The sequence below is a fragment of the Strigops habroptila genome, chromosome 17 (genome assembly GCF_004027225.2).
Source record: "Strigops habroptila isolate Jane chromosome 17, bStrHab1.2.pri, whole genome shotgun sequence".
In the NCBI taxonomy this organism is placed as follows: Eukaryota; Metazoa; Chordata; class Aves; order Psittaciformes; family Psittacidae; genus Strigops; species Strigops habroptila.
Genome location: NC_044293.2, coordinates 92,094 through 117,032, shown reverse-complemented (window position 1 = coordinate 117,032; position 24,939 = coordinate 92,094). Strand labels below are relative to the sequence as shown.

Genomic DNA, 24,939 nt, shown 5'->3' with positions numbered 1-24,939 from the left:
GCGGGGAGAGCCCCTTCTCTGCAGCACTCCCAGGTACACGTTCATTCACGTGCTCCCCAGTGCACGCTCTGCTGCCCACCACAGCGCGTGCATAGCAGGATGCTCTGCTGCAACACCCCAGCTCTGTCTCCTGGGAGGCCGTGGTGCCCCACAGGAACTGCAGAGCAGCGTGCTGTTGTGGGGGTCTGTGTCCCCCTCTTTGGGATCACTGCAGCAAGGACCGGGGCTTTCTCTGCTCTTTGGGGAAGGGTCTGCCCACTCTGAGCCAAGCCTTGCCCAGGTTGGCTGGGCCAAATGTGGGCATGAGGGTGGCTTTCCACTGGATTAGCAGCTGCAGTAACGCTGCACGCGGTGGGAGAGGCTCTGTAAAGCAGGAAGTAACTTGGGTCCGGACTGACCCCGAGCATGGCAGAGCAGTTTGCAGCACTGGTGAAGGGAAACCTGAGCAAGGTGCTCTTCTGAGCCCCATGGTCTCCATGTGCAAACAGCAACGCATGTCACAAAGGTGCCATCAACCTACTTAGTGCTCTCTGAGGCATTTCCCTTGTGAAAGTGGTATGACAACAGACAACTGCTTATAAGCACTATACATGAGAAGAGGATATTTTATTTAACTGCTTATTACAGCCCACCTCAAAACTTTCTAAAAATTTTCCAAGATAACAGTACTAAAAAGTATAGTAAGAATAGATGTGTAATCTGTTCACTCTTACTTTGACTGCAGATTTCCTTGTTACCTCGTGAACACTGTGATAATTTGACACTCTGACCGTTCATTTTGTCAGTAACATTTTTGTGTAGAAATACAGTTCCATCAGAACCGGGGCTGGGGAGGTGTTTATAATGTGTCTGCAATGGGTTTGCTCATGGGTAGGACTGTGGACCTAGACAGCCAGGGCAGGCTTCAGAGAGCTGCTCTGCTGCTGCTGCTGCGCATACATGCTTGGGTAACTACAGTTGCCATTATCTGCAGGTTTTGGCTTTGAAGATGCAGCGCTGCAGGAAATGGTGGAGGGCTCTTTGTGTAAAAGCCTTATGCTTGGGGAGTTTTCTCCTTGAGTCACAAGTTGAGAACGAGCTATTGAGATCTCTGCCTGAGCTGGACTGATGTGACGTGACCCCTTCCGTAACGACTGGTCTTTTTAGCAGGGCCCTTGGGTACAGGGAAGTTCAGCTGCAGCCAAGCCCTTTGTTAGTGGGTTGAACTTCAGAACTGAGTTTCACACAAAATTCCTGCTGCAAGACAACTGACGTTGTTCCCACTTTGCTTAAATGGTGAATGGCAGAGCACTGTGTACCTGTGTCATTGGAGTGAGTTCTGCATTCCCCACGTCTTGTTCCAGTTGCCGTGGCCAGCGAGTCCCACTGCCTCCTTCGGGCATGTCTCTACCAACCCTAGCCAGTGAAGTGGAGGCCCGCTTAGCTTTTGTCCTCAGTCCATTGACTTGGCTGCACTTCTTTACTTCCCTCTAGCACCCCAGCCTTGTGCCTGGCTCCAGGCACAGGACGCCTGCAGTCAGTTTTGTGAGGGAGAGGCGGAAACGTCAGGTTCAACCCACTCGGGTTCATCTGGCCCTGCCAGAGCGACCACTGGACAGCCACTGTTCACCGACAGCTGCCAGATGGATTTCTACAGGCATGAGAACCAGGAGGAGCCAGGGAACAGTATCTGGTGAGATTTGGGTGTCAGGTGGCTGTTGGACTTCAGTTTCCTGAGGACTGAAGAAAGAGGTGGGACGCTTGTGAAACTTGGGACTGAGGCCACATGTGCCACTGGGAAGGCAAGCCCCAGGCGATTCTGCCCTGCAGGCAGCTTTTCCCAGCTAGAAAGTGGAGATAGAGGTCGTGTTGTCAGACTCGATCCCGCTGCCCTTCCTCGTCACCTCCAGGATCTCCTGCAGGGTCTCATGGCTTATGCAGCCAAGCTCCTGCAGGATCCGGAAGAAGTCGTTACGGAACTTGACTCCAACGAAGGCGTAGAGGATGGGGTTTAGGCAGCAGTGCGTGAAGCCGATGGCCTCTGTCACCATGATGGCCGTATCCAGCTGGTCTTCCAGGAGGCAGTTCTTGGTGAAGGCTTCTAGCTTGGTAAGCGTGTTCAGGAAAATGACGATGTGGTATGGGCTCCAGCAGAGCAGGAAGACACCCGTGACCAGGATGGCCACACGGACAGCCTTCTGCCTCTGCAGGCGCTGGGACTGACACAGGGCCCGGACGATGGCTATGTAGCAGTAACACATGACCAGCAGGGGCATGAAGAAGCCCACGGCGTGGTAGAGGAAGCGGGTTGCCAGCCAAGCGTTGTTGCCATCAATCCCGACCTCTGGAAAATAGCAGATGCTGCGGTTGCTGTCATCCGTCCAGACTTCCATGAAGATGAGATCAGGTAGGGTCAAGAGCAGCGAGCAGAGCCAGACAACCACGCAGGTGAGGTGGATGGAGCGGGCTCTGCGCTTGCGGTAGGTGTGGATTGCGTAGACGATGGCCAGGTAGCGATCCACAGCGATGCACCCAAGCAGCATGCTGCTGCAGTAGAAGTTGATCTTGTGGACAGCACTGAGGATCTTGCAGAGGAACTTCCCAAATACCCACCCAGCCAAGCTCTCCACCACACTGAAGGGGAAGGTGAGCAACAGTGCCAGGTTGGCCAGGGTGAGGTGGAACAGGAAGGTTTCTGTGGTAGTGCGAGACCGCTTGAACCTCTCTAAAATGACCAGAACCAGGGCATTTCCCACTGTCCCCAGCACAAACATCAGTAAGTAGATGAGGGGCATGAAGACCTTTCTGAAGGGGTCTCTCTGGTTGCCGACCACAGATGAGGCTGGGTTGAAGCAGAAGTAGCCCTCCAAAGAAGGGGTGGTGTTCTCAGCTTCATAGTAACCGCTTAGCTCCACCTGGCTCTGGGGAACAGAGGGGCTCCAGTTAGTGGAGGGGAGTTTCTGCACACGACAGCCCGGCCCCTCTGCTGCACCCAGTAGACGAGCAGAGTATCCCCACATCGTGCAGCCTGCCTGCCTCAGGAGGATGTGCTGCATGTCTGCAGTGTGATGATGTGGGAAGCCCCTCTGGTGCCAGGAGGTGCAGCAGCACATGAAGAGTGTTGTCCTGATCTCCAACAGTGAGCGCTGCTTAGTCTGTAATCTTTACCTAGTGCATTTGGACATGTTCTGGTGTCCAGGCAGATGACCAGTTTCATCTTCTGGTTCTTGCCAGGTAACCAACCACGTTACCTGCTGGTTAGTGGCTTTTACTTTCTCACACAGCACGGAGCCCTCCCCTACCCGTTTCTGAGTCTGCCCCCCTCCGTCCCTGTTGCCAGGTATAAAGGTGGTGGGATTCACCATATAGCACATCTGTACCCAGGCTACATGCGCAGATCCTGTCCCCTTCTGCCTCTACTCCTCAGAGACCTCAAAGCTGCCTGGGGCAAGGCAAGGTGGGGACAGCAGCAGCGGTGCTCGGGATCACTCTCCACGCACTCGGAGAAAGATGTGGAGCACGTGTTCAAATGCCTCTGAGGCACGCCAGTGCCATAGCTATGGGGATGGATGCTGGAGAGAGAAATCAGTTCTGCTGGTAAAACTTGCAGTTCTGAATTAATTGCAGTCAGAGCAGGAAAGGGAATCTGAAAACACCACTGGGCCCTGAGGCTGACACCAGTGAGGAAAGTGCGATGGAGCCACCGCAGATGTGGTTCACGCCTGACCTGCGGTAGCTTCTCACCAGGAGAGCAGCCTGCCCTCAGGCTGGCTGCAGGCAAGTCCCAAGTACCGGGAAGCTGGAGCTGCACTTGGGATGAGCCCCAGGGATGGTGGTTGTGCTCTGCCTGGCCTTGGGTGCCATGCAGAAGCTGCATGTTCACAAAAGCAAAGGGCTCAGGCACAGACGAGCAGCACAGGAGCCTTGTGTGAAGCTGAGAAACCAGTGATAACTGGGGAGAGCGCAGCAGCAGTCATCCTGAGCTCCCCCACATGCACCCTCTCTGGAGACCAGTGTGGAGACTCCAGTGTCAACCACAGCGGAAGCCTCTGCTCTCTGCTTTCATACCTTTCACTGCCAGCTGTGGCTGTTTGCACCTGCCGCTCCTTCCCTTGCCACCCCAAGTTCCCAGCTCTAAATACCAGCCCTGCTTTAAACAGTTGTTGAGCTGATCAGGTGGCTTTGCTCCCCTGTGTACCCCTAAGCCAAATGGCCATGACCAGCCTCAGGTCCTGCACTGTGCCTGGCTAAAGTAGGGGGATTTGTGTGTTTTCTTTCTCAGGCAATGTATTGGGTGCCTCCGCATGCAACTGCCTGGGGTAAAAGAGGTGACACTGCCCAAAACCTCAAAGGCACGTCACTGTCTTTGCTGACTGTAGCGGTGGAGCTGCAAGCCTTGGGTGAGAAGCATTTTTTCTCCCAAGGAATGATAAGTTTTCTGGTTTAGGGTATGACTTTGGAGATTGGAGATTGCTGCTAAAGACAAAAGCCTATAGAAATCCCTCCCAGACAAACATTTGCTGCCTAGTTTGTACCCAGACCACACATCAGGAGTTACCAACACACTCAGAAACCTGTGATGTGTTGGCCAGGGCCAGATCCTTGAATCTGCCCCCCAAAAAACCAAAAAGCAACCCAATAACCTCTGCAATGTGGTACAACAAGCAAACCAGGCTGCTCGGGACATGTGGGTGACCATGCTGAAAACCCAAAAAGAACATGTGTTGGAATGGGAAACTTCACTGGAGAGAGGTTGGAGGGTTACAGCTTTAAAGGGGGGGAAAAATAACATGATGGGAAATGGCCGGCTTTGGTGGCCAGTGTCAGAGCGCTGCCTCAGTGATAGTGGGTGGGCAGCCTGCACAGTGCTCAAGGGCTTTGGCTGCTGAAGGGTTTCCAGCATTACCTTGCCTTTGGAGCTGAAGGAGCAGAGGCTGAGCGCCACTATCAAGACATCATCTGCTTGCTGGCAGTAGGCAGGTAGGGTTCTTACTGTAAGCCACTCGCTGTGGGCAGGGGAAGCGTGTGCTGAGCTGCGCCTGAGGCATTCTCTCGTGCATCTCTGAGCAGCGATGCACATGAGTGACTGTGGGTGGGAGCGGACAGAGATGAGTTGGAGACAAAGAAAAGAGAATGAAAAGTCAGAGTCCGGGCTGAGACAGGAAGGGCAGGGACCCAGAGCTGCAGGAGATGCACTGAATGTACCAGGCCAAGGCTTCTGAGAACTCTGCTGTGACTCCCAGCTCTAGGACCAGAGGCAGGAGGCTGGAGAAGGCAACAGCGTGCGTGTGCAGGGAGACATTCATACAAGTCCCCTGCAATGCAATTGCAGCCAGATTTTTGGTGGGTGATAAAGTGGTGTCTTTTTCTGTAACTGAGCAGTCAAGCGCATGCCCGGAAAGCCCACTCCTGCATGCTCTTTGTTCAGGGATCCCTTTTCCCCTCTAACCCACATCTCAGAGTTATTCCGGTCTCCACATGTCAGCTGCTTTTCTCAGTTCCCCACAACCACCAGCGATCAAAACATTTGGCTGCAGAAGAGAAGCAGCTTGTGCACTATTAGGGATTTTCCATGTGAGTCATTCCCTTCCAGCCCATGCTATGGCCGGGAGAATCACATTGCACTCCCAGAGCCTTAAAACTGGAAGTGCCCACATCAGCGCAAGTTACTGACCGAGCTTCTGCTCATCCCCTCTCCAGGTGCTGAACTAGGGAAACGCAGGAATAAGAGCAAAGCCCGTGGAAATGCCACAGTGCCTTATGGAAGCTCCCAGAGAAATGCATGTCACAGGCTCCTGAGCATGAGAAGTCTGAGAAAAGGTACAAAACTGTTCTTGCAGTTTTTGTGCATGTACACATGCACACACACACAACAGCACCTGACTGTTGGTTCTTTAGAGAAACTAAACAAAACCTGAGGTCTGCTGCAGAGAGCCACTGTATTACAAAATAAACTCCGAGCTGCAGCATTTGAAAACCAGGCTAATGATAGGGCGGCTGTGGACTTCCCCTTGGATAGCACAACATACTCTAAAAGGTGCAGCTGCTGTCTTTCACTTGCAGACATGGGGGAGAGAGCTATGGGGCAGAATACACAGTGTTGTCACTCCCTATTAGAAGAAGTACTTGCAATTTATCTTCCCCTCTTTGAAAGTCCCTCCCCCATTCCCCTTTCAGCAGAGCATACATCAGCCTGTTCGTGCAGAAGGCAGGGGTAGGAGCCTGTGTGGTCGTACCCACAGTTTTCATGGGCAGAGAGCTCACATTTGGTTTGCTTGGGCATTGCTCTCCACCAGCATGGTGTGACCACTTGCAGTCCCTCCATCGATCAAGTCTTAAGGGATGCAAGGGCCGATTGTGCTGGCCTAAGAGATTGCTCCCCCTTTGCCAACAGGAGAGGCAAAAGATGCACAGATAGAAACCAGGCCTTTCAGCCCACCCCAGCTCTACCTGCTCTCCCTGATATGAAGCAAAGCCGGGCCTGACTCACCAAGTCATAGGTCTCTGATGAGTAGCTGACAGGCCCCATGGTTTCAGGGGCAGAATCCGTCTCTCCTCCAGCAGTTTCAGCAAAAGTTCTTTTTTGGGGTGGAGTTAATAATTTAAGCATGTAGGGAGGGACCCGGCATGCAACAATAGAGTATTTGCAAGGCAAATGAGCTCCTGGCATAGAGTGACCTGATTGATGCAAAGATTAGCATCTGGCTTTATTATCTTTTTTCTAGTGCTGCAAGCTGATTTTTAAAGTACAGTTTGAAGAATCCACATTCATTTGGTCCGTACTAGACAAGATCCAGAATGTCCATAGGTCTTCTTTAAAAAGAAAGAGGGACGCACTGGGTGGGAGAGACGCTGACAAGGGAGCTGTGCATCAGGGACGATCTCTTTGCATCACGGGACAGCAGCTCAGGACATGGCAGCAGCCCCGCAGTGGAGAAGGAAAGAAAGAGATTAAAGGACAGGGCTGTGCTGATCTTATTTCCCACGAGAACTGGGCAAGAATAGGCGAAATTACTACACCAGATGGGTCACCAGGCCTGATGGCAATGACTGCTGTGGCGGTCAGAGGAGGGAGCAGCGTGGCATCTCCCTCCCACTGCATCCTGCAGACCTCCTGTGGCCCCACAACTGTGTTTTGCTGTCGAGGGCAGGGATGAACAACCTGAAGCTGCCTGTAGATGCGAGGAACTAGGAAAAGAACAGGCCATGCGAGGGGAAAGGAGGAGGTTTCTCTTTTTGTCCCTGTTTCAGAAAAAACGCTTTAACAGAAGTTTGTGTGCAGCACAGTTGGGGGATTACCCGCATTTTTTGGCTGGTGTTTAAGATCACATTCCTGTTGCGCCTCAGTTTGTCAAGTCCTCGGTTAAGTAACAGCTCCCTAAAGAGGAAGTGGCGATTTCTAACCTGTCGCAATCGGCGTGTGGCTCACTCTATATTTTAATGTCGTATGTGTGTAGCCACTGGAACACGGCTGACACCGGAGCCACGGCAGCTCTCCGGGCCGCTCTTCGGAAACGGGAATGTTTCCGTTATCTCTGCTGAGAGGTCCAAGATGCGGCGGTGGGGCCGCTCCTCCCTGCTCCGCCCGCGCTACCCTCGGGCTCTGCGGTCCGGTGCGGCCACCGCGCGGGCTCTCCTCTACAATACGGTAAGGTCAGCGCCGAGGCCCCGCCTTCGGACGGCGCGCAGGAGGGCGCGGCGGGCGCGGTCACGTGGCCAGGGGGTCACACGCAGCGTCGGGCGTGGCGCGCGCCGGGCGTGCGTGCGTGCGTGCGTGCGTGCATGCGTGCGGGGCGGGGCCAGCCTGCCCTGCCGGGAGGGGGTGGGCGCACGGGAGGAAGGAGGAAGCCGCCATCTTGGAGCGTCGAGTCGCCATAACAAGGCACCAAGGGGGAGCGAGAGGATTTTATACCTGGACGAGGGGGGAGCGCGGCTGGTGGCGGTGAGGACGGGCCGGGGCGCCGGGGCGGGCGCGGGGCCGCGGGAGCGGGATGGGGGGAGCGCTGCCGCCCGGCAGAGGCTCGCGGCCTGCCGCGGGAGCGGTGGGGCCTGAGCGGGGCCTGGCGGCGCCGAGGGGCCGCGAGCGGGTCTCGGGCGGCCGGCCAGGACGGTCCGCGGCGGGAGTGGCCGGGCCGGGCGGCCGGGCCGCGGGGCGGGGCCGCGGCGGCGTTCGCTGCCGGCCGGGGCGGCGGGCGGGGGCCGCTCCATTGTTTGCGGGCGGAGGTGCCGGTGTGGCGCAGCTGCGTTTCGCGGGCGGCGCCGGCCCCGCCGCAGGGCCCGGGGGCCGCGTCGCTGTTTGCCGCGGCGGGTGCGACGCCGCAGTGCGGCCCGGGCTCGCCGGAAACAATGGACACCGCGGGGGCTCCTGCGGCCGGGTGAGCTGTGCAGCCGCTTTGTGCCGGGGCCGGCCGGGCCCGGCCCTGCCGAGGCGCCGGGGGTCGGCTGCCGGCAGAGGAATGGAAAGAGCCAGCGGCGGCTGCCCTGACCGCCCGCCTGCCTGGTCTGAGCCTGGAGAGTCGGGCGGGGGGGCGGTGTGTGTGTATGGAGGCTTTTTGCCGTCGGACTGTCGGTTTGCGAAATGGTGGCTCTTCTCGTCTCGGAACGGGAAGATTGGCTGGGTTCGATGAGCCTGTGCGTTCTTCTTGCATCTCTGCCTTTTCAAAGGGTAGTTACGAGCGAAGGAGCTTGAGTGACTGAGGGGGTGCGTCTCCTACAACATCGGAGAACTCCTTGGCGGTGGTATTCGGCCCTTTTAGGCGGTCCTGGTGGCTTTTGTGACTCGGCCTGTTTTTACGAAGTTAATGGGCAGCAGAAATCTCTTCCCAGACGCCCCGAAGCAGTGCTTCCGGCCAGGAAAATAACCAGCGAAAAATCCTAGTTCTGCCAACTGTAAAGTTTTGTGTGAAGCTGGAATTGATGCGCTTAGAAACAGCTGGGATGTCTGGGAAGAGTCTGAATTCTTTTCCACCCTCTTGAAATGCTCTTGAACATGCGTTTTATTCACTGGGGAACTGCGTGGTTTTTGTGGATGCTGAACTTAGGAAATAGTGGTCCCCTGTTTTTTTTCTTTGCGTTTTCCCAAGATACAGACATGTTGTGAGGAGAAATTGTACAGGCAAGCCAAATTCCTTTTACTTGCAAAGGTTTTGTACTAGCAATGTCTTGGCTCTCTTGTATCGTCATAAGGAGTTTTTCAGCTGTGGTCCATGCTTACTTTATCGAAGGTGCAGGCTTTGTAGTGTGTCTAAATTTTTGCTAACCTTCCTCCTATATACCCAGGCGATATTAACTTGTGTTCAGATGTTATCTTTTGAGCGCTGTATGAGTGGTTACTGACAGCTGGAAGGTAATGTCATGCAGGACACAGAAGCAGGAAGCTAGGTAATCTAGTGTAAATGTATGTTACTCACTGCTTCAGTTCAGGCCTGGTCACTTAGACTTAACAAAACAGGAAGCTACTGTCAGTTCAGCTTGATGAGTTGGTTAGTTTCACTATTCGAATGGTGTTAGATCAGTACCAGGCTGGCGAACTAACTTTTTGGGTTGGAGGAGGGTAAGCTTTTTTTGGTGGGGTGTTTTTTCATTTGTGTGTGTGTTTGGTTGTTTTTATTGTAATAAAAAAATAACACAATTTGTATTTCCCTTTCGAAACGAAAAGAGTGAGTAGAGTTACTTAAGGTTTTCATCAGTTCTAACTGGAATATTCACTCGACATTGAGGTCTTGCTTCCTGTCGCATACTTGTGCATAGCACTGCTTAGTGTTTTAGGGCTGCTTTGCTGTGTCCCAGAAGTGGGAGAATTTCAAGAATCAGCAAAGCACTTGATATGATTCATGCTTATGTTGGGGGTGGGGTGGGGTGTGTGCAGGTAGTATTTTTCAAGCAGCTACTAACTGGAAGGCTGCCGAAAGTACAGCTGTTGAGGACATAATCTTTGGTGACTGAAGGTGGTGGGTGCAGCTTTACGGAAAGCGAGTGTCTTGGAAGTTGTCCCCGAGAAAACAGAAAAGCAAATGCTGCTGCTGCTGCCCGGAGGAAGTGATTCTTAAGATACAAAGGTAAACTGATGTGCTTTCCATAGCTAAACCCCCAGATACTAATTGTCACCATCTGCTTCTCTTTCAGATTGAACCAAGTGAATTCTGATATAACTCAACTTTGTTAGAGGGCTTTTTTTTTTTTAAAAAAGTTGATCCACAGTGCATCAGAGCAAGTTACTACTTTACTTTTGAGTGACTTACAGGTGCTTGCCTGCATTGCAATAAAGGACTCATATATTGAGCAAGACTTATTTATCTCTTCGTTTTGGAGAGTCTAATAAACTGTTATTACAGTTTCTGTACTGACTTTCAAAGTTTTGAAGTCTAAAAAGACATCTTTAAAACTAAAAACATGAGCACGGCCAGAACAGAGAACCCTGTTATAATGGGTCTATCCAGTCAGAATGGGCAGTTGAGAGGCCCTGTAAAACCCAGCGGGGGCCCAGGAGGTGGAGGCACACAAACTCAGCAACAGATGAACCAGCTGAAAAATGCCAACACAATCAATAACGGCACCCAACAGCAAGCACAGATTATGACCACCGCTATTAAGTAAGTGTTTCTGTCGGCTGCCACGTTTCAGAGTCACGTATGGGAAGTGTTCTTGTGTTCCTGTGTTAAAAAGTTTGCTGCTGCTGTTTTATGACCTTGTTGGTTAGAAGCGTCCTGTGGTGTGCGCTGTGGAAAGAAAGCTGTATTTCTCTGTGGCGGCTTCCTTGTGAATATTGCACGTGATGCTTTGCTTTCAGGACATGCAGCCGCTTGTCAGACGTAGCCCACTGAGCAGCAGCATCCTGTATTATTTGCTCATTGTGAGTGGTATGAGGGGAAGTTGGGGAGTGGGAAAGAACTGAACTGAAACTTAAGACCGAGGAGGAAATGCCACCTAGTCTCAGTGCAGTTGCGTGTGCTGTCGTTTGTTGCAGTTCTTTCTTGCAGTGAGAAATTCCTTAAAGTGTGTTATCTTTTGTCATTGATTTTAAATAGTAGAGCTTGCTCTCCTTGGTGCAACGCTCTGGCTTTAATTCATCAGAGCCTGAGCTGAAATAATACAGTACCGCTGTGATACCTTACTGCCATCAAACTGTTTTTGGAAGTGTGCTAATAAACGTGAGTGCGCTGGTTGGAAATCCCGAGATGTAAAAGACTTGGATTGTACAGTAACATGTTCTTTTTTTTGTTTCCTGTGAACAACATTCACTTTTATTTTGTTACTTGATGATTTGTGAGGGAAATGCCAGCTGTCGTCAGAGAGTACGTAATGGAATGCTTGGAGTCTGACAGTAGCTTGCCTGACTCCTTCCCGGTTTGGTTTGGTTTTCTCGTTGTCCTTTGTTTTTTTGTTTTTATTTGTAATGGGTTCCTCTAATGAAACTGATGACTTCAACTCATTAAAATTCACTCATGACTTCCTGGGATTGGGGAAGAGAAGGGATTACTCCTCTCTGTACAGTGGCTTTCGAGAGAGGATGGGTGTCTAAATCTCATTGAGAGCAAAAGATGCCAACAGTTGGTCAACAAGTGGAGCGTGTGCTTACCTAATTTTCTCCCCCAAGGTGGTTTTTCATCTTCTCGCATTACTCACAGGTTAAGATTGGATGTTCCCAAGAGAATTTTTTTCTCTTTTAAGTGATGAAATATTCTCATGTGGATTTATTATAGTCAGTTTCTGTCATATGACTAAGTGCTCAGTTTTAAATGTGTATTCGACTGGATTGATTCAGTGCCCTAAAAATGGGACTTGAATCATGACTGGATCGAAATTTCACAAATGCTCTGCGCGCTTGGCAGACTGCTGATTTCCTCTGTTTACAGTTTCCTGCCTGTTGCATCCTGCTTAGCTCAGAGAAGGCTTGAGCTCATATGTGTAGGCGCTTTCAGCTTTCAGGAGGTGAAAATATGACACGTTCACCGCTGCATCTATGAAAAAAAAAGCTGCACGATAAAATTATTAAACCAGATTCCTTTTTAACTTGGCTTAATTTTATTTTTGCTCTAGACCTGGTGATGACTGGAAGAAGACTTTAAAACTCCCTCCAAAGGATTTGAGAATCAAAACTTCGGTAAGGATGGTTGTATTGCATAAATACCAAATTGAATAAATACTAAATAAAAGATCTGGGAGAGGCTGCGGTGGCAAAATATTTGTCTTACGCAAAGATTGAAACAGTTCAGTACCTACTGTTTTCAATGGGGAATTAGGTTCTACAGCTGCTTAGGAGAGAGGCTTCTCTCCAAAAGCTCAAAAATGGAGTTTGCTGTGGATTTCTTACTGTATTGGTGTTACAGCATGGGACTGATAGTCAGTGTCTCTCGAAAGGCAGATTGAAAGATGACAGTTCACAGCACTCTATTTGGCTACAAGAAGGCTAATGTTTCCTTCTCCACTGTATGGTACTGCACAGATTAGTGGGAACTCCTGTATAGCATTGGAATGAGCTTTGTGATCTTCCTGCATATGCAGCCTCTTCTTGAGTCAGACCAGTCTGTGTGACCTAATCTTATGGAAGTGCTTTTCTTGGTTTTCCAGGACGTGACCTCCACAAAAGGAAACGAGTTTGAAGATTACTGTTTGAAACGGGAGTTGCTGATGGGAATTTTTGAAATGGGCTGGGAAAAACCATCTCCTATTCAGGTTAGGAGACTACTACAAGTTTTAAGACTACTTACAAGCAGCATTTAATTTTTATAAATGTCTTGAAATTCTTAATCACACTTAAGTGTTGGATACTCCTGTTGTGATATGGGAGAACTGGGGTCATGAACGGTAGAACTTGGTGATTTAGTCGAGCATTAAGAGATTCCTGCCCTCCACCTAGGGCCACTAAGTCCTGCACTGGGTGACTTTGAGATGGGACTAACTTCTGCTTTAGAGAAGTAGATTTCACGCAATACTGTTAGAAAGTAGAGTTAAATTTGGCCAGCCTGTTTGGTGAGTGTGGCTTACGGTTGCTTACATGTTATCTATGTCTCATTGCTTTTCAGGAGGAGAGCATCCCCATTGCTTTATCTGGTAGGGATATCTTGGCTAGAGCGAAAAATGGAACAGGCAAGAGTGGAGCCTACCTCATTCCTTTACTTGAACGGCTAGACTTAAAGAAGGACAATATACAAGGTCAGTTGAGATGGATCTCGCTTAGCTGCAGCCAGGAAGTGGTGTTGGTTGCTACGTAGCAGACTGGAGCCTAAAACTAGTTAACAAAATCGAGCGGCGCAGGTTATCTGCTTGTACTTTCAAAGAAAGTTAACGGGGAGCAGGGGAGGTGGAATTTTAAAAGTCACACGGTTGCTTTCAAAAGCTTCAAGTGGAGGACATCTTCTGGTCTTTATAGTCTTGCCCTGGGAAGCGGATTTGGAGCGAGAAGCCAGTGTGCTGGCCAGGGGACTCATGGGAAGGGAATATGGAGGGACGGAGAACCCTTGCCGGAATTTGCCTTGTTGTAAGCAGTTTCTAGGTCTCGTTCAGGATACCCAGAACAGACCTTACCAAACCACTGAAGTCTAGCATGTGTAAAGTCTCTGTTTCCTCTAAGGATTAGCATTTTGGGTACAGTGTCTTCTAGTAACTCACGCTGATGCTTTTAACTTTCAGCAATGGTGATCGTTCCCACCCGTGAACTAGCCCTGCAGGTCAGTCAAATCTGTATCCAAGTCAGCAAACACATGGGAGGTGCCAAAGTGATGGCAACAACAGGAGGAACCAATCTGCGAGATGACATAATGAGGCTTGATGATACAGGTCGGAGCACTTTTACTATACTTCAGTTGCTGTTTGTTCATGGCTTTTACAGTGTGGCAGTGGAATTTCTGCTTGTTGTTATTGTTTGCCTATTACAGAATAGACTGCAATACCTCTCGTTCACTGTTTGTATGCCATCATTCTCTCAAACTGTTCGTATGAAACATGGCTGTGAATGCCAGAAACGTTGTTTCAGTCGCCTTAACCATTTTTTTTTTTTTTTTTTTTTGCTCTTCTAACCTTACAGTGCATGTGGTGATAGCTACCCCTGGGAGAATTCTCGATCTCATCAAGAAAGGAGTAGCAAAAGTTGAGCATGTCCAGATGATAGTATTGGATGAGGCAAGTTGCGCATGTTAAACGTTTTGGGATTTTAATACAGAGTTAAAGCAATTATGTGTCTCAGCGAGTCTCCTCGTAATGCACAGCAACAAATCAAACTTTGCTTAGAGACACTGTAAGGTTATAGCTCATCCATTTCTCAGTATTTTTGAGAAGGTCTTTTGGCAGAAGAACTTTTCTGCACATGAATCTTTTAAGAAAACAGCTTAGGAAGATTTGCCTTTCCTGTTGTCTTCGCTGTTCCCGAAGAATAGATTAATGGTCTGTTCTGAAAGGGAGGAACACGTTTCAGTTTATAATGAGCGAGCTGTGCTCGTGTGTGAAACTGATACATGAAAATCCAGTAGCGTATGGGCTTCTGAGTGAGAGGTGGAGAAAACAGTTGTGTGAAAACTCTTGGATGACTCTGATATGAACCCTGATAACTTTTCAGTTGAGATGCCATTCAGTTCTCCTGAATTTGATTACGTTTAAAGCCAAGTACTGAAAACCAGGAGAGGGTAAACTTCCTTTTACTGATGAATCCTGTCTCCAGCAGCTAAGGCAAACATCTTTTGGAGCCGTGTGTGTTCCAAAGGGGACGATGCCACCATAAGGCTCCCAGTGTTTTGGTTTGTTTTGTTTTTACCCCTTTATGGTACTACCAGAAGTCTGGATTCTCACACTGTTAATTTAACTTACTCTTTATTACTTCTGTTGTTACAGGCAGATAAGTTGCTGTCTCAAGATTTTGTTCAAATAATGGAAGACATTATTCTCACGCTCCCTAAAAACAGACAGATTTTGCTCTACTCAGCCACTTTCCCTTTGAGTGTACAGAAGTTCATGGTGAGTGCAGATGCTTTCATATATGCACGATAGTGGTGACGCTGCATGTGAAGTGTGTGAATGAGTGGTGCGTAGCTGTCAGTGCTCGGTTGTTTGGGGTTTTTTTAATGCATCCAAACTTCACTGCTTTAATCTAAATCAGCCTAAATCTAGGACAGAAGCTTGAAAATTATTTTTGGCCCGCAGTAGCATTAATGGAAGAGCTGGGTGTGCATGGCTCTTGCCTAAGAGGTACTGTTTTCCACTTGGTACATCAGTTAGTTCCATCCGCACTGATTTGCTTCCAGAGGATGCTCTGTTCAGCCCACTTGATCGCCTTGGTACAAGTACATTTACAAGTACTCCTTGGTGAAATTTTACCCGCCCTGTCCATTTCACATGTAGCACAAAGAGCGAGTGGCGAGGTCGTGCATTCTTGTCATGGAGGAATTTCAATGTGCTGGAGGGTGGGAAATACTTCTGATGTTTTGCATGCAGATCTGCCCGCTTTATCATTATCTTTCTTTTTCAGAATTCCCATTTGCAGAAACCCTACGAGATTAATCTGATGGAGGAGCTGACCTTGAAGGGAGTTACCCAGTACTATGCCTATGTAACTGAGCGTCAGAAAGTACACTGCCTAAATACGCTGTTCTCCAGGGTAAGCGGCAGGGCTGGGTTGAAAACGTACCAAGGCTTTTTGCCTTTCGGAAACACGAATAAGACTGAGAGTGGCAGTCTTAAAAAGATGGCTGAACAACACTTTTCACTTGTCAAAATGTGCTGTTTCACTGAAGCTGAAACCAAGTGCTTCTTGTCCTGCACCTTTGTACAAAATAGAGACTGAGACTGTGTGAATTACCAGCAGCATACTGCTTTGCTTTCTTTCTGGGAGGGATTTAAACTTACATCTTATTGTAGAATCATAGAATGGTTTGGGTTGGAAGGGACCTTAAAGAGCATCTAGTTCCAACCCCCCTCATTTTGGGTTATTTGTTAGTAAAATGCTGCATTTACTGAGCACATTATTTATATGTTCAGCTCCAGATTAACCAGTCGATCATTTTCTGCAACTCCTCTCAACGAGTTGAATTGCTAGCCAAAAAGATCTCCCAGCTGGGCTATTCCTGCTTCTATATCCATGCTAAAATGAGGCAGGTGAGTATGAAGCCTCCAGTGGTTTATTCCACGCCACCCCAAGCTTTGCAGCATAGCTGAAATGAGTCTCGTGCTTGCTGTAAATTTGCATGTTCTCTGAAAATTGAAACATGTTGATTTGCTGTTGATTTGGTTTTAGACTACCCTTCTTCCCACCCCCCCAAGCCCCTTCCCAGACCATTCAGAGTATAGCTGGTCAGTTTGTATTTAAGAGTTGGGTCAGGTTAGTTAGTCCAGTGTAAGCACAGACCATGGCTGGAACACACAGTTCTGGTTGCTTCTGCCTTGCTTTTGCCAGCATGAGGAGCCATGGCAGACCATACAGCGTAACTGACACAGATGAGAACGAACCTGATTTAAAGCAAATGGCAAAAACCCCAATGCTCAGCAGATTGCGTGCCCTGCCTGGCTTTGCAAGCAATAAATCTTGCACTGTGGCTGCAGGGGAGTCTGGGAAGCCAGGGAGGTGGCTTTGGTCAAACCTCTTGGTGAAAGCCACGGCTGGTTTATGGCCACTGAGCACCTGTGGTCTTGGTGAAGAGGATGAAAAATGCCAGTGCAGCTTTGCTGGTGCGGAGGTTTCTGTTCATTGCCTATTAGCTTGCGTGCCCTCAAGCTTCATACTTGTCATTGCCTTTGTTTCGGTAAGCGTACTAAAAGATGTTGGAAGGTTGAAGTGATGCATGTGATTGTTTTAATTTTGAATGTAAGCTGGACTTACTCTAATGGTGGCAAGGGGGAGGCATTCCTGAGCTTGAAGGTCAGTGTTTGTAACTTGAATATACCTGGAAATAAGGGGTGTAGGTTTTCTGTTTGTTTGGGAGGGTTGTTTGTTTTATTCTTGATTTATATATATGTATGTGTATTTATTTCCAGGAGCACCGCAATCGTGTGTTCCATGATTTCCGAAATGGCTTATGCCGCAATCTTGTTTGCACTGGTAAGAGTTCCTAAACATCTTCCTGTTTCTAAAGGTTGTGATAGAATGCAAATTAACCATTAGCCCAGGTATAAGAGGTCACTTGATTTGTAATAAAACAAAACAAGATGTTTTGGTAATTTCCCTTTGTCAAGTCTGAGTGTAGCAGGGTGCAGCGCTCCTTTAGCCCTGTAGTTTTTTGTCTTTTCTGACAAACCCTGAAGGTACAGCTTGCAAGTGAATCATTTTACTGTGATGGTATTTCCTGTGCTAGTTATGTTTGCTGTGTATTTTCACACATTTTGTAGTTTTGAAAGGCCTGCGTATGATCAGAGTTTTCCATTGTCCAGCCTGTTTGGGCAGTGTCTGCTGATCCCCACACTTGACTGGGTCAGGATGTAATTCAGATCTCAAGTCTGTTGTGACATTGGCAATGCACAGTGGTGCGAGGAGATGCGTGTATAAGACAACCTGCTCAGAAGCAGTCGGGTGTGGAAAAAACAAGCTGTGTGCTAATTACTTTTTTTGGCATAGATATGCAGATCTGGTGTTTTGGTCATTCTTCTGATATTACTCATGTTTATAAGGGACCAAGAGCAAGAAGAATCCGTAACAGAATTGTATATGAACTGTCTTTGGTACCGGGGAAACTTGCCTCTGGAAACCAGTGCAAGCTACTGTTAGCCATTGTTAATGTTGCCACCCTAAATGCTGGCAGCGTTTGGTCCAACTGAAATGAACTTTCTTTGTGACCTGGCTTGTTTTTCAGATCTGTTTACCCGAGGTATTGATATCCAGGCTGTGAATGTGGTGATAAACTTTGATTTCCCAAAGCTGGCAGAGACTTATCTCCATCGTATTGGCAGATCAGGTGAGAAGAAAACACCGTTTAGGCGCAGCTTTGCTGATGACTGTGATGTTTCTTAGGCTTGAATTGGCTTCTGGGTTTTATGACTGTTCCTGAGAATTATTTTAGGTAGCATTGATTTTTTTCTGACAAATTTATTTTGGGTATCATCTCAGATGGTTATCCTTACAAATAACTAAGTAAAGGACTGTTGTCTTGAAACTGGCCTGAACAGCCTAAGGGGGGGAAGGCGTATTTTGCTTTAACTTACTAGTGTTCCTGTTTGCAGTTTGGGAGGATTCTGTACAGAAAACTTAAGCTGCTGTGGTGGCTTAAGTGTAGTTTTCTTCTGCGAGTGTTTCTCCAAGGTATGTTTCCAATATCTGGACATCGGCAAAATACACCCTTAAGGAAGGCAGTGAGCAGAGGGGGTCTGGGTGTTTGAACTTTGTAGTTCAGGCTTTTTCAGGAACTCTGTTATTGAAGAAGGGCTGGACCTGCATAATGTAGTAGTGGAGGACTTTTATTTTTTTTTTTTTTTTTGTAATCAATGAGGAGGTTTTGTGAGAGCGTTGCAAACCTCCTGAGTTTTTGTATTCTTATAGCAGTACAAAACTCCTTACCAAAATCTGACGTGAAAGTTGTAGAGACCTGTGGTGGGGTCTGGATTCGCTTTTAGCAGCAGAGAATGAGTTTTAGTAACTGTACCGTGGGCAGACTTTTTCAATCAGCCTTCTGTTACTTAGTTCAGTTGACCTTTTTTTGTCAAGGTCGCTTTGGTCATCTTGGCCTGGCCATCAACTTGATCACCTATGATGATCGATTCAACCTGAAAAGTATTGAGGAGCAGTTGGGAACTGAAATTAAGCCCATACCAAGCAACATTGACAAGAGCCTGTATGTGGCAGAATACCACAGCGAACCTGTAGAAGATGAGAAACAGTAAGCATGTGCGTATGTAAATGCCTTCCTGACTAGAGGAGTTGTGTTGGATGAAAGAAGAGCTGGTGTGTCAATGTTGCTGCAGGGAGAGGGGGAAACTGATGTGCTGAAGAGGCTCTGAATGTGAAAACAAGGGTTTGAATGAGACTGTTGGTCCAAGGAGTTCTGGGGATGTGGTGAAGCTGGAAGGGGAGGGTGAAGGATTTTTAGTTGTTGGAATTGAAATGCTGACTGCATGCTAAGGAGACCAAAAATGAGGGAGAAAGGGGCAGGAGAAATGATGTTTGGAGAGGCTAGGATGGCTACTGGCAGCCCAAGGAATTCTTTTGTATTGCTTAGCTGAAATGAGAAATCAGTGAGGGGCAGAGAGGAAGGTGGCCCTCAAAAAGGGGAGGAGAGAAAATGGATAGCTTTGGGAACAGAGCTCCAGCAGAAATGCTGAAGTACCTCACCAGTTAGAGGGCACAGGCTCAGGCTGAAGGTGCTGCATCTTCTGCATCCTTTGGTTCATGGAACTCTTGCAAATGAACTTGCGAGTAGGTAGCAAAGCTGTAGTTCATCTTTGCTGCCGCTCGAGGTCGTCTGCATAGCTTTAGAAGAAAATGAGGTTTCACCGTCAGAGACTCCTAAATGTGCCCTTTCTGGCCATTGTCCGAGGAAAAAACTGCCGGGGTGAGTCCTTTGACAAGAAGAAAACTCACCCTGGATCGCAGTCAAGTAAAACAGCTTCAGGATGATGTTTGATCTGGTTTTAGTTAAGATGCTGTACAGTACAAGACCAAGCACTGTACAGTTCAGGTTGGAAATTGTTCTCTTGTGTGCTCTTTTTGGAGATTGTGAATTAGAAAGAGAAACCTGACAAAGCTGCTGAAATTCTTTTTGGGTGACAAAACCAGAAAGTGGCCGCAGAAGTGTTTTAACAGTAGCTAGCGTTCAAGTGCCCCTTCATCCCTTCTGCGAGCTCATTCCAGGGCAGCCCTAGCTGATCCCACCGAGCTGACTTGCAGCCTCTGTTTTGCCTTCTCTGTGTTTCATAAGTAAATAACCTCACAAACCTAGGTGATGAACTTGGAAAAGACTCTTGGCTGGCTTCCTTCCTTAAGGGGAATGCTGTGACCTTGCCAGGGGAACTGTTTGCTGTTTCCTGAGGGACAGGAAGCCAGCAAGGTAGTTGTGCTCTGTAGGTACAGTAGGGCATTAGCAGCACCTTTTTCTGCGAAGCTGTGGATGGGGTTGAGCTGTTCAAATGTCCTATGTGTTTCCAGAGCTCCCACATTGTTGGTGTGATTCATTACCTAGGGTCTGGGTTTGCATAGATTCGATTTAACTGTGGGTGTTGTGGTTGTGTTTTTGGTCTGGTTTTGCAGGCCTTGATTACGCATGCCAGAAGGTGAAGCCCTTTGATCCAGATCTGTGACACATCGTTTCTTTGGGGATACCCTTCTCTTTGTGGGTTTTTCTTCGTCTTTTCATTTCGGAACTATGAAGACTAAAGAGTTCGGCCTTTTTTTCTTTTTAAATTTGGCAGCAAGGAAGAAAGAAGATAAAAGGAGGAATGTCTTTTTGTTTTTCCACTTGTTTGCACTGTGTGCTGATTGAACATTAGTTGCACTAACTGCTGGTTTTAAATTCTTTGTCTTTGGGTGGGAGGGGCAGCAAGGGAAGAAGAGAAACCCTGAAAAGAGAAGAACCGTGATGAACATGAGCTTGTCAGCTATTTCAAATTCTTCAACCATCGACTGAGTGCATTTCAACTTCTCCCTGGTTACTCATCTGTTTTTAAGCTAAAGAGCTTGTTACTTATTCGTGCAAAGTGCCTTATGCTATGAGACCATTCAGAATATCACCTTTCCGACAGCCCAAGGAATCGACAGCCGTTTTTGGTTTCAGGTCAAAGTTCCCCTCTCTTCCCCCTCTCTTCCTCCCCAAGTACTCAAGCCCAGGGCTGGGAGGTGAATCGTATTGGGAATACTAGTTTTTTTTTTTCCTTCAACTTTATTTTATTTTTTTTTTTTCTTTAATCGGAGGAGTTGATATGCATCTGCAGTTCACCCACACTGTAAATACCTGTATTTAAAACGAAACCAACTTAAAATCTGGGCTGATTAGGTGCAGCATCATAGCTCCAGAAGGAAAGAGTAGCCTGTCATCCTTTGCAGGAGCCATAAGAAAAGCCCTATGCTCTAGCAGAACACTACAGACTGGTTTCCATAAGAGTCTTCATTAGTAGTTACAGCACTTGATACATAGACTTGTTTCAGAGCCATGGCCCTCTTTCCTCTGGCGCAGTGTGTCCCATAGAAAATCAGATGTGTATATTGTACAAACTTTGTAAATATGATTTTTTTTTTTCTTTTTCTGTTTGGGTTCATATATAACTTTTTCTTTTGTGATGAAGGTTGCTGGGGTTAAAGGGATTAGACTGATTATGGGAGCAGCTTATTGATGAGAGGGGCTCAGTTTTCTGCAACACTAAACAAGGAGAAGCGCTCTGACCTCCGTGAAGAGCAGGCCTCTACAAGCGTCCCCCATCAGGGTGGGTTTGCTCTGGTGCTAGCAACACTGTCCTGTACCGCTGATATGGAAGAGATCACCTGTGGGACTCCCAAGCCTCTCGATCTGTAGCTCAGCCTGCTGGGAGATGCTCTTCGATTTCCCCCTTGGAAACTTCTGGAACTTGACAAGCTCGGAAGGGGGCCGTGATCTGTGTTCCACCGTGGCGTGAGGGAAATCCAGCGGTGTCAGCGTTGCTGCGCAGTGTGTGTGTAAGGCGTGGATTTGGGTTTAAGAGAAACTGTAGAAAACCAATTTACATGCATAAACTGACAGTTCTGGAGCTTTGTGGGATTGATGACTTCCTGCAGCATTGTGCATTTTCTGCCCAGAGCGGCTTCTGTGCTTGGGAGCAGGTAAGCAGGTAACCCCTGTTAGTGTCAGAAGCTGCAGAAAGCTGCTTTCCATCTCCTCTGTTTGGGCACGAATCGCTGTCTGTCATTTTGCATTGTATATTGCTGATGAGTGCTTTCTGGTCGAGTAGTGTTGATTTAAATTGTGCCCCTCCCAACATGCTTGATGTTTGGCCTGATCTACAGGCAAAAGGAGTGAGACAAATCAGAAACCGTACTCTTTTTAAATTCCCTTTTAGCCTGTTCACCAATGCTGTCAGGAGGCACCTGGATGAATGCAGTCCCTTTTGCTCGGTCGGTTGTCCGTGTCAGATGCTGCGCTCGCACCACGCTCGCTGACCTCTGAGGCAGGAGGTAATCGTCCTGCGTTCTCCTGTTTGGCCTTTGTTTCTTTTTTTAACTTTGAGCAAAGTAGTTTGGCACTTCCAGGCGGACGTGGCCACCTGTGTCCTGGAGGATCATAAGCAGAAGCCAGGTGCCTCCTGACAGCAGCTTTATGAGACGGAAAGGTCTTTGCGTTTGGGATTTTTTTTTCTTCTTTTTGTCAGCAGTGACTCCATAATTGTAGCAAATGCTGCACTAGAGTACAAACTCGAGAGCTTGGTCACAGACACTCTGTGAGCCACACAGCTTACATCTGACTGGCAGGTACTAAATGTAAACAATTTTGGGGTGCTTTTGGGGGGCAGGGGGTGGGAGTTTGTGGGTGGTAACTTTGACCAAAAGTAAAATCTTGCTCTTGTACTGCAGCCAGCTTATGATTTTCCAGAGAGACAGAAGAGGGATTGTTTTAGTGCGAAAAAAGACGTGAAAACTGTAAATACAAGTTGTGTATCTTGCCAGGGCACGCACATGTAACAAGAACAGGATAGCGATGTCAAGTGAGATGTGTGTGCTCTGCTGGGATTTGTGGTAGGTTAGCCTGGTGCCATGCGTTGCTGGTCACTCTGGAAGCACAGAACTCCTGAAAGTATTACTTTAAACTTCAATGCCTCTCGGTGAGGATTGGCACTTAGCGAAACTATCGGGGGCACCATTTTTAGGTGGCTTCTGGTCATGAAAGAAGCAGCCTATCTGTGGTGCTAGTAGGCCATCTCTAACAGATGCTATCTTGCAGATGGAAAGATGCTCCAAAGGACTAGGATAATCCTAGCTTTTTTTTTTTTTTTTTTCCTTCTTTTTGGGTGGGTGGGGGGCTGTTGCTTTTTTTTGGTTTTGGTTACTGTTTTGTCCCCCTACCCACGAGTGAGGAGCTAAATCTTGGCCTCCTGAGATTACTTGCAAGTGATCTCCTGTTTTTGCTGGTCACATACCAGCCTTTATGTTTCTGCATTACTTGGAGCCCACAGCGATGAGCCCCAGGTCAGACATTTCCTCTCACAAAGCTGACGTGAATGCGAATCTGACGGATTCTGCACTTTTCCCCTTGGAAGTCCAAATGCTCTGAATTTGGATGAAATGGAGCTTGCCGCTGGGTGAGGCAGCCATGCAGGGGGTGACACTCATCTTCAGCCAGCTTCCTGGGGAGAAACGGCAGGCTGCTCTCTGGGTCTGCACCGTCAGGAGTGCACCGCAGTTGCTAGAGGGCTTGTCCCAAAGGGAGGGGGGGTGGGTTGGTGTCAAATACATGTTTCAGTTTCCAGAATGAGATGGGAGCATCTTTCCTTTGCCCTCTGTGACTTTAAGTGTGGGTAAGAACAGGGAAGCTCAACATGAGTTCATGTTGCATATGTGTTGGTATCAAATCATCTCATTCTGATGTTTTGTTCTTTATTTTTACTTGGGATGGGGGGGTGTCTGCTCCAAGGATTTAAAAATGCTTCTTTAAAAATGCACGTGTCTGGCTGGGTTTGTTGGTTTTGATCCAACTGACGGGACACAAACCTGAGCAGCAGCTGTTGTAGAAGGTCACGGAGGGGCTGTGCCATGTCCCTCACGCTGCCATTGCGGTGGTTCTCCCGATGCTGGGCTCTGCAATGCCGCTGGGGCCAAGCAGCTGCTGTTTTCTGAGGACAAAGTGCATTTTGTTCCCAGGAACTCCAGCAGTATGGCCACCATGGTCAAGGTTGGGCAGCAGCAGTTGGTGTGGGGAGTTCTCCGATTGCTGTGAACTTTGGGTCCATCTTTTGTGAATCACACTTGATCTTTGTTGTAAACTAGGTCTCTGGACCAAAGAGTGTGCCTCTGACCTTCAGTATGAGGTTATCAGGTTATCAGGTTATCTGACAACCTGATAACCTTTATCAGGTTATCTGACAGGTTGTGCTTGGGTCACTGTTGTGTTGCTGAAGTGTCCCTGCATGGAAGCATTGTTAAATTCTGCTGTAGACAAGTTTGGGAAGGGTAAGGAGGGGTGGGGGGGAGGGATGGGCTTATTAAGATACAGTCTTGCTGTATTTTAACCAATGATTATGGGGAGGGGGTGTCAGGAGAAGAAAATAGTCGCTGTTCCCTTTATTGAAAGAAACTGGAACTTTTATTTCAAGCAAAGAAATTATTTGCAGTTCAGGTGGAATATCATAATCCACCGGTCCCTAGTCAAGAGGTTGGTAATTCTTATTGTTAACCAGCAAACACCATGGACTAGTCCTTGAAAACGTTCAGGGGTGGGAGGGGAAAATTGGCTTTCTGTTCAATTGGTAATTGGCAAACTCTCCAGTGGAGCTCAGATTTTGTTGAGGATGTATTCTTTCTGGCTGTATGTGCGCTGCAGCGCTGCCTCGTGAAGAGCTTCGCGAGTTCCCAGTGCAAAAATGATGAATGGTAAAATCCTGATTTTGTTGATTAATCTCAATAAAAGCTCCCTGGAACTCCTGTTTTGGTCTTGTCTTGTCTTCTAACTGCACTGAGTGAAAAGCGTGTGACCTCTGTGTACAGAAGCCTGAGACGTGTCGGATGCTCACAGTGAGCTTTGGAGAGAAGCCTCAAGGAGAGGAGTCAGTGTTGTAAAGTTTCTCTCCCACAGCTCGAGGGTGTGAGACGTGACGGGCTTTCTGGCCAGAGTGACTTCTTGGCTGGAGCCATTTTCTTTTCTCCACGGGTCAGGGAAGAAAAGGGAATGGAAGAAAAGGGAGAGTGGAAAGAAGCTCATGGCGCAGGACCGTGACTTGTGGGTGTTTAAGAGCTGGTGTGGGGTGTTGGTTTCACCCACTCGTGTACAAATTCCACCCACCGGAGCAGAGGTGTGCCCCCGAAACCCACCCCACTGAAAGCCCGGCAGCCAATTAAGCATTTTTAGCCCGGTTTAGGAGCGTGTCCCG

The 24,939-nt window shown here is 48.2% G+C and overlaps 2 protein-coding genes across 8 annotated transcripts; one reads left to right on the top strand and one right to left on the bottom strand.

Annotated features, from left to right (window-relative positions):
- Positions 1 to 587: 587 nt before the first annotated feature.
- On the bottom strand, positions 588 to 7,440 carry CXCR5 (C-X-C motif chemokine receptor 5). Its single transcript, XM_030505602.1, has 2 exons — positions 6,470 to 7,440; positions 588 to 2,900 (listed from the first exon to the last, which is right to left on the bottom strand). The coding sequence occupies exons 1-2, from the start codon at positions 6,647 to 6,649 to the stop codon at positions 1,824 to 1,826; spliced, it is 1,257 nt and encodes a 418-aa protein (XP_030361462.1). The 5' UTR covers positions 6,650 to 7,440; the 3' UTR covers positions 588 to 1,823.
- A 362-nt stretch (positions 7,441 to 7,802) lies between these two features.
- DDX6 (DEAD-box helicase 6) lies at positions 7,803 to 24,493 on the top strand. Of its 7 annotated transcripts, none has more exons than XM_030505598.1 (14): positions 7,803 to 7,921; positions 10,105 to 10,571; positions 12,019 to 12,082; positions 12,550 to 12,654; positions 13,005 to 13,134; positions 13,612 to 13,758; positions 14,006 to 14,100; positions 14,806 to 14,928; positions 15,440 to 15,568; positions 15,949 to 16,065; positions 16,942 to 17,005; positions 17,754 to 17,855; positions 18,602 to 18,781; positions 21,172 to 24,493. In XM_030505598.1, exons 2-13 carry the CDS (start codon positions 10,372 to 10,374, stop codon positions 18,775 to 18,777), a joined length of 1,452 nt encoding a protein of 483 aa, XP_030361458.1. In that variant the 5' UTR covers positions 7,803 to 7,921; positions 10,105 to 10,371; the 3' UTR covers positions 18,778 to 18,781; positions 21,172 to 24,493. The 7 variants fall into 7 exon arrangements, with proteins under 7 accessions (XP_030361458.1, XP_030361456.1, XP_030361457.1 ...); XM_030505596.1 differs by having other exon boundaries at positions 20,141 to 24,493; XM_030505597.1 differs by having other exon boundaries at positions 18,859 to 24,493.
- Positions 24,494 to 24,939: the final 446 nt, after the last annotated feature.

What these genes read in the sequence shown, in the direction of transcription:
- CXCR5 (XM_030505602.1), bottom strand. Translation starts at nt 6,649, where the DNA reads ATGCCAGGAGCTCATTTGCCTTGCAAATACTCTATTGTTGCATGCCGG. An exon ending in CATCAGAGACCTATGACTTG is followed by an intron (nt 2,901 to 6,469) that starts GTGAGTCAGGCC and finishes TCTGTTCCCCAG; the next exon opens with AGCCAGGTGGAGCTAAGCGG.
- DDX6 (XM_030505598.1), top strand. Translation starts at nt 10,372, where the DNA reads ATGAGCACGGCCAGAACAGAGAACCCTGTTATAATGGGTCTATCCAGT. An exon ending in AAAGAAGGACAATATACAAG is followed by an intron (nt 13,135 to 13,611) that starts GTCAGTTGAGAT and finishes TTTAACTTTCAG; the next exon opens with CAATGGTGATCGTTCCCACC. An exon ending in TAAATACGCTGTTCTCCAGG is followed by an intron (nt 15,569 to 15,948) that starts GTAAGCGGCAGG and finishes TTATATGTTCAG; the next exon opens with CTCCAGATTAACCAGTCGAT.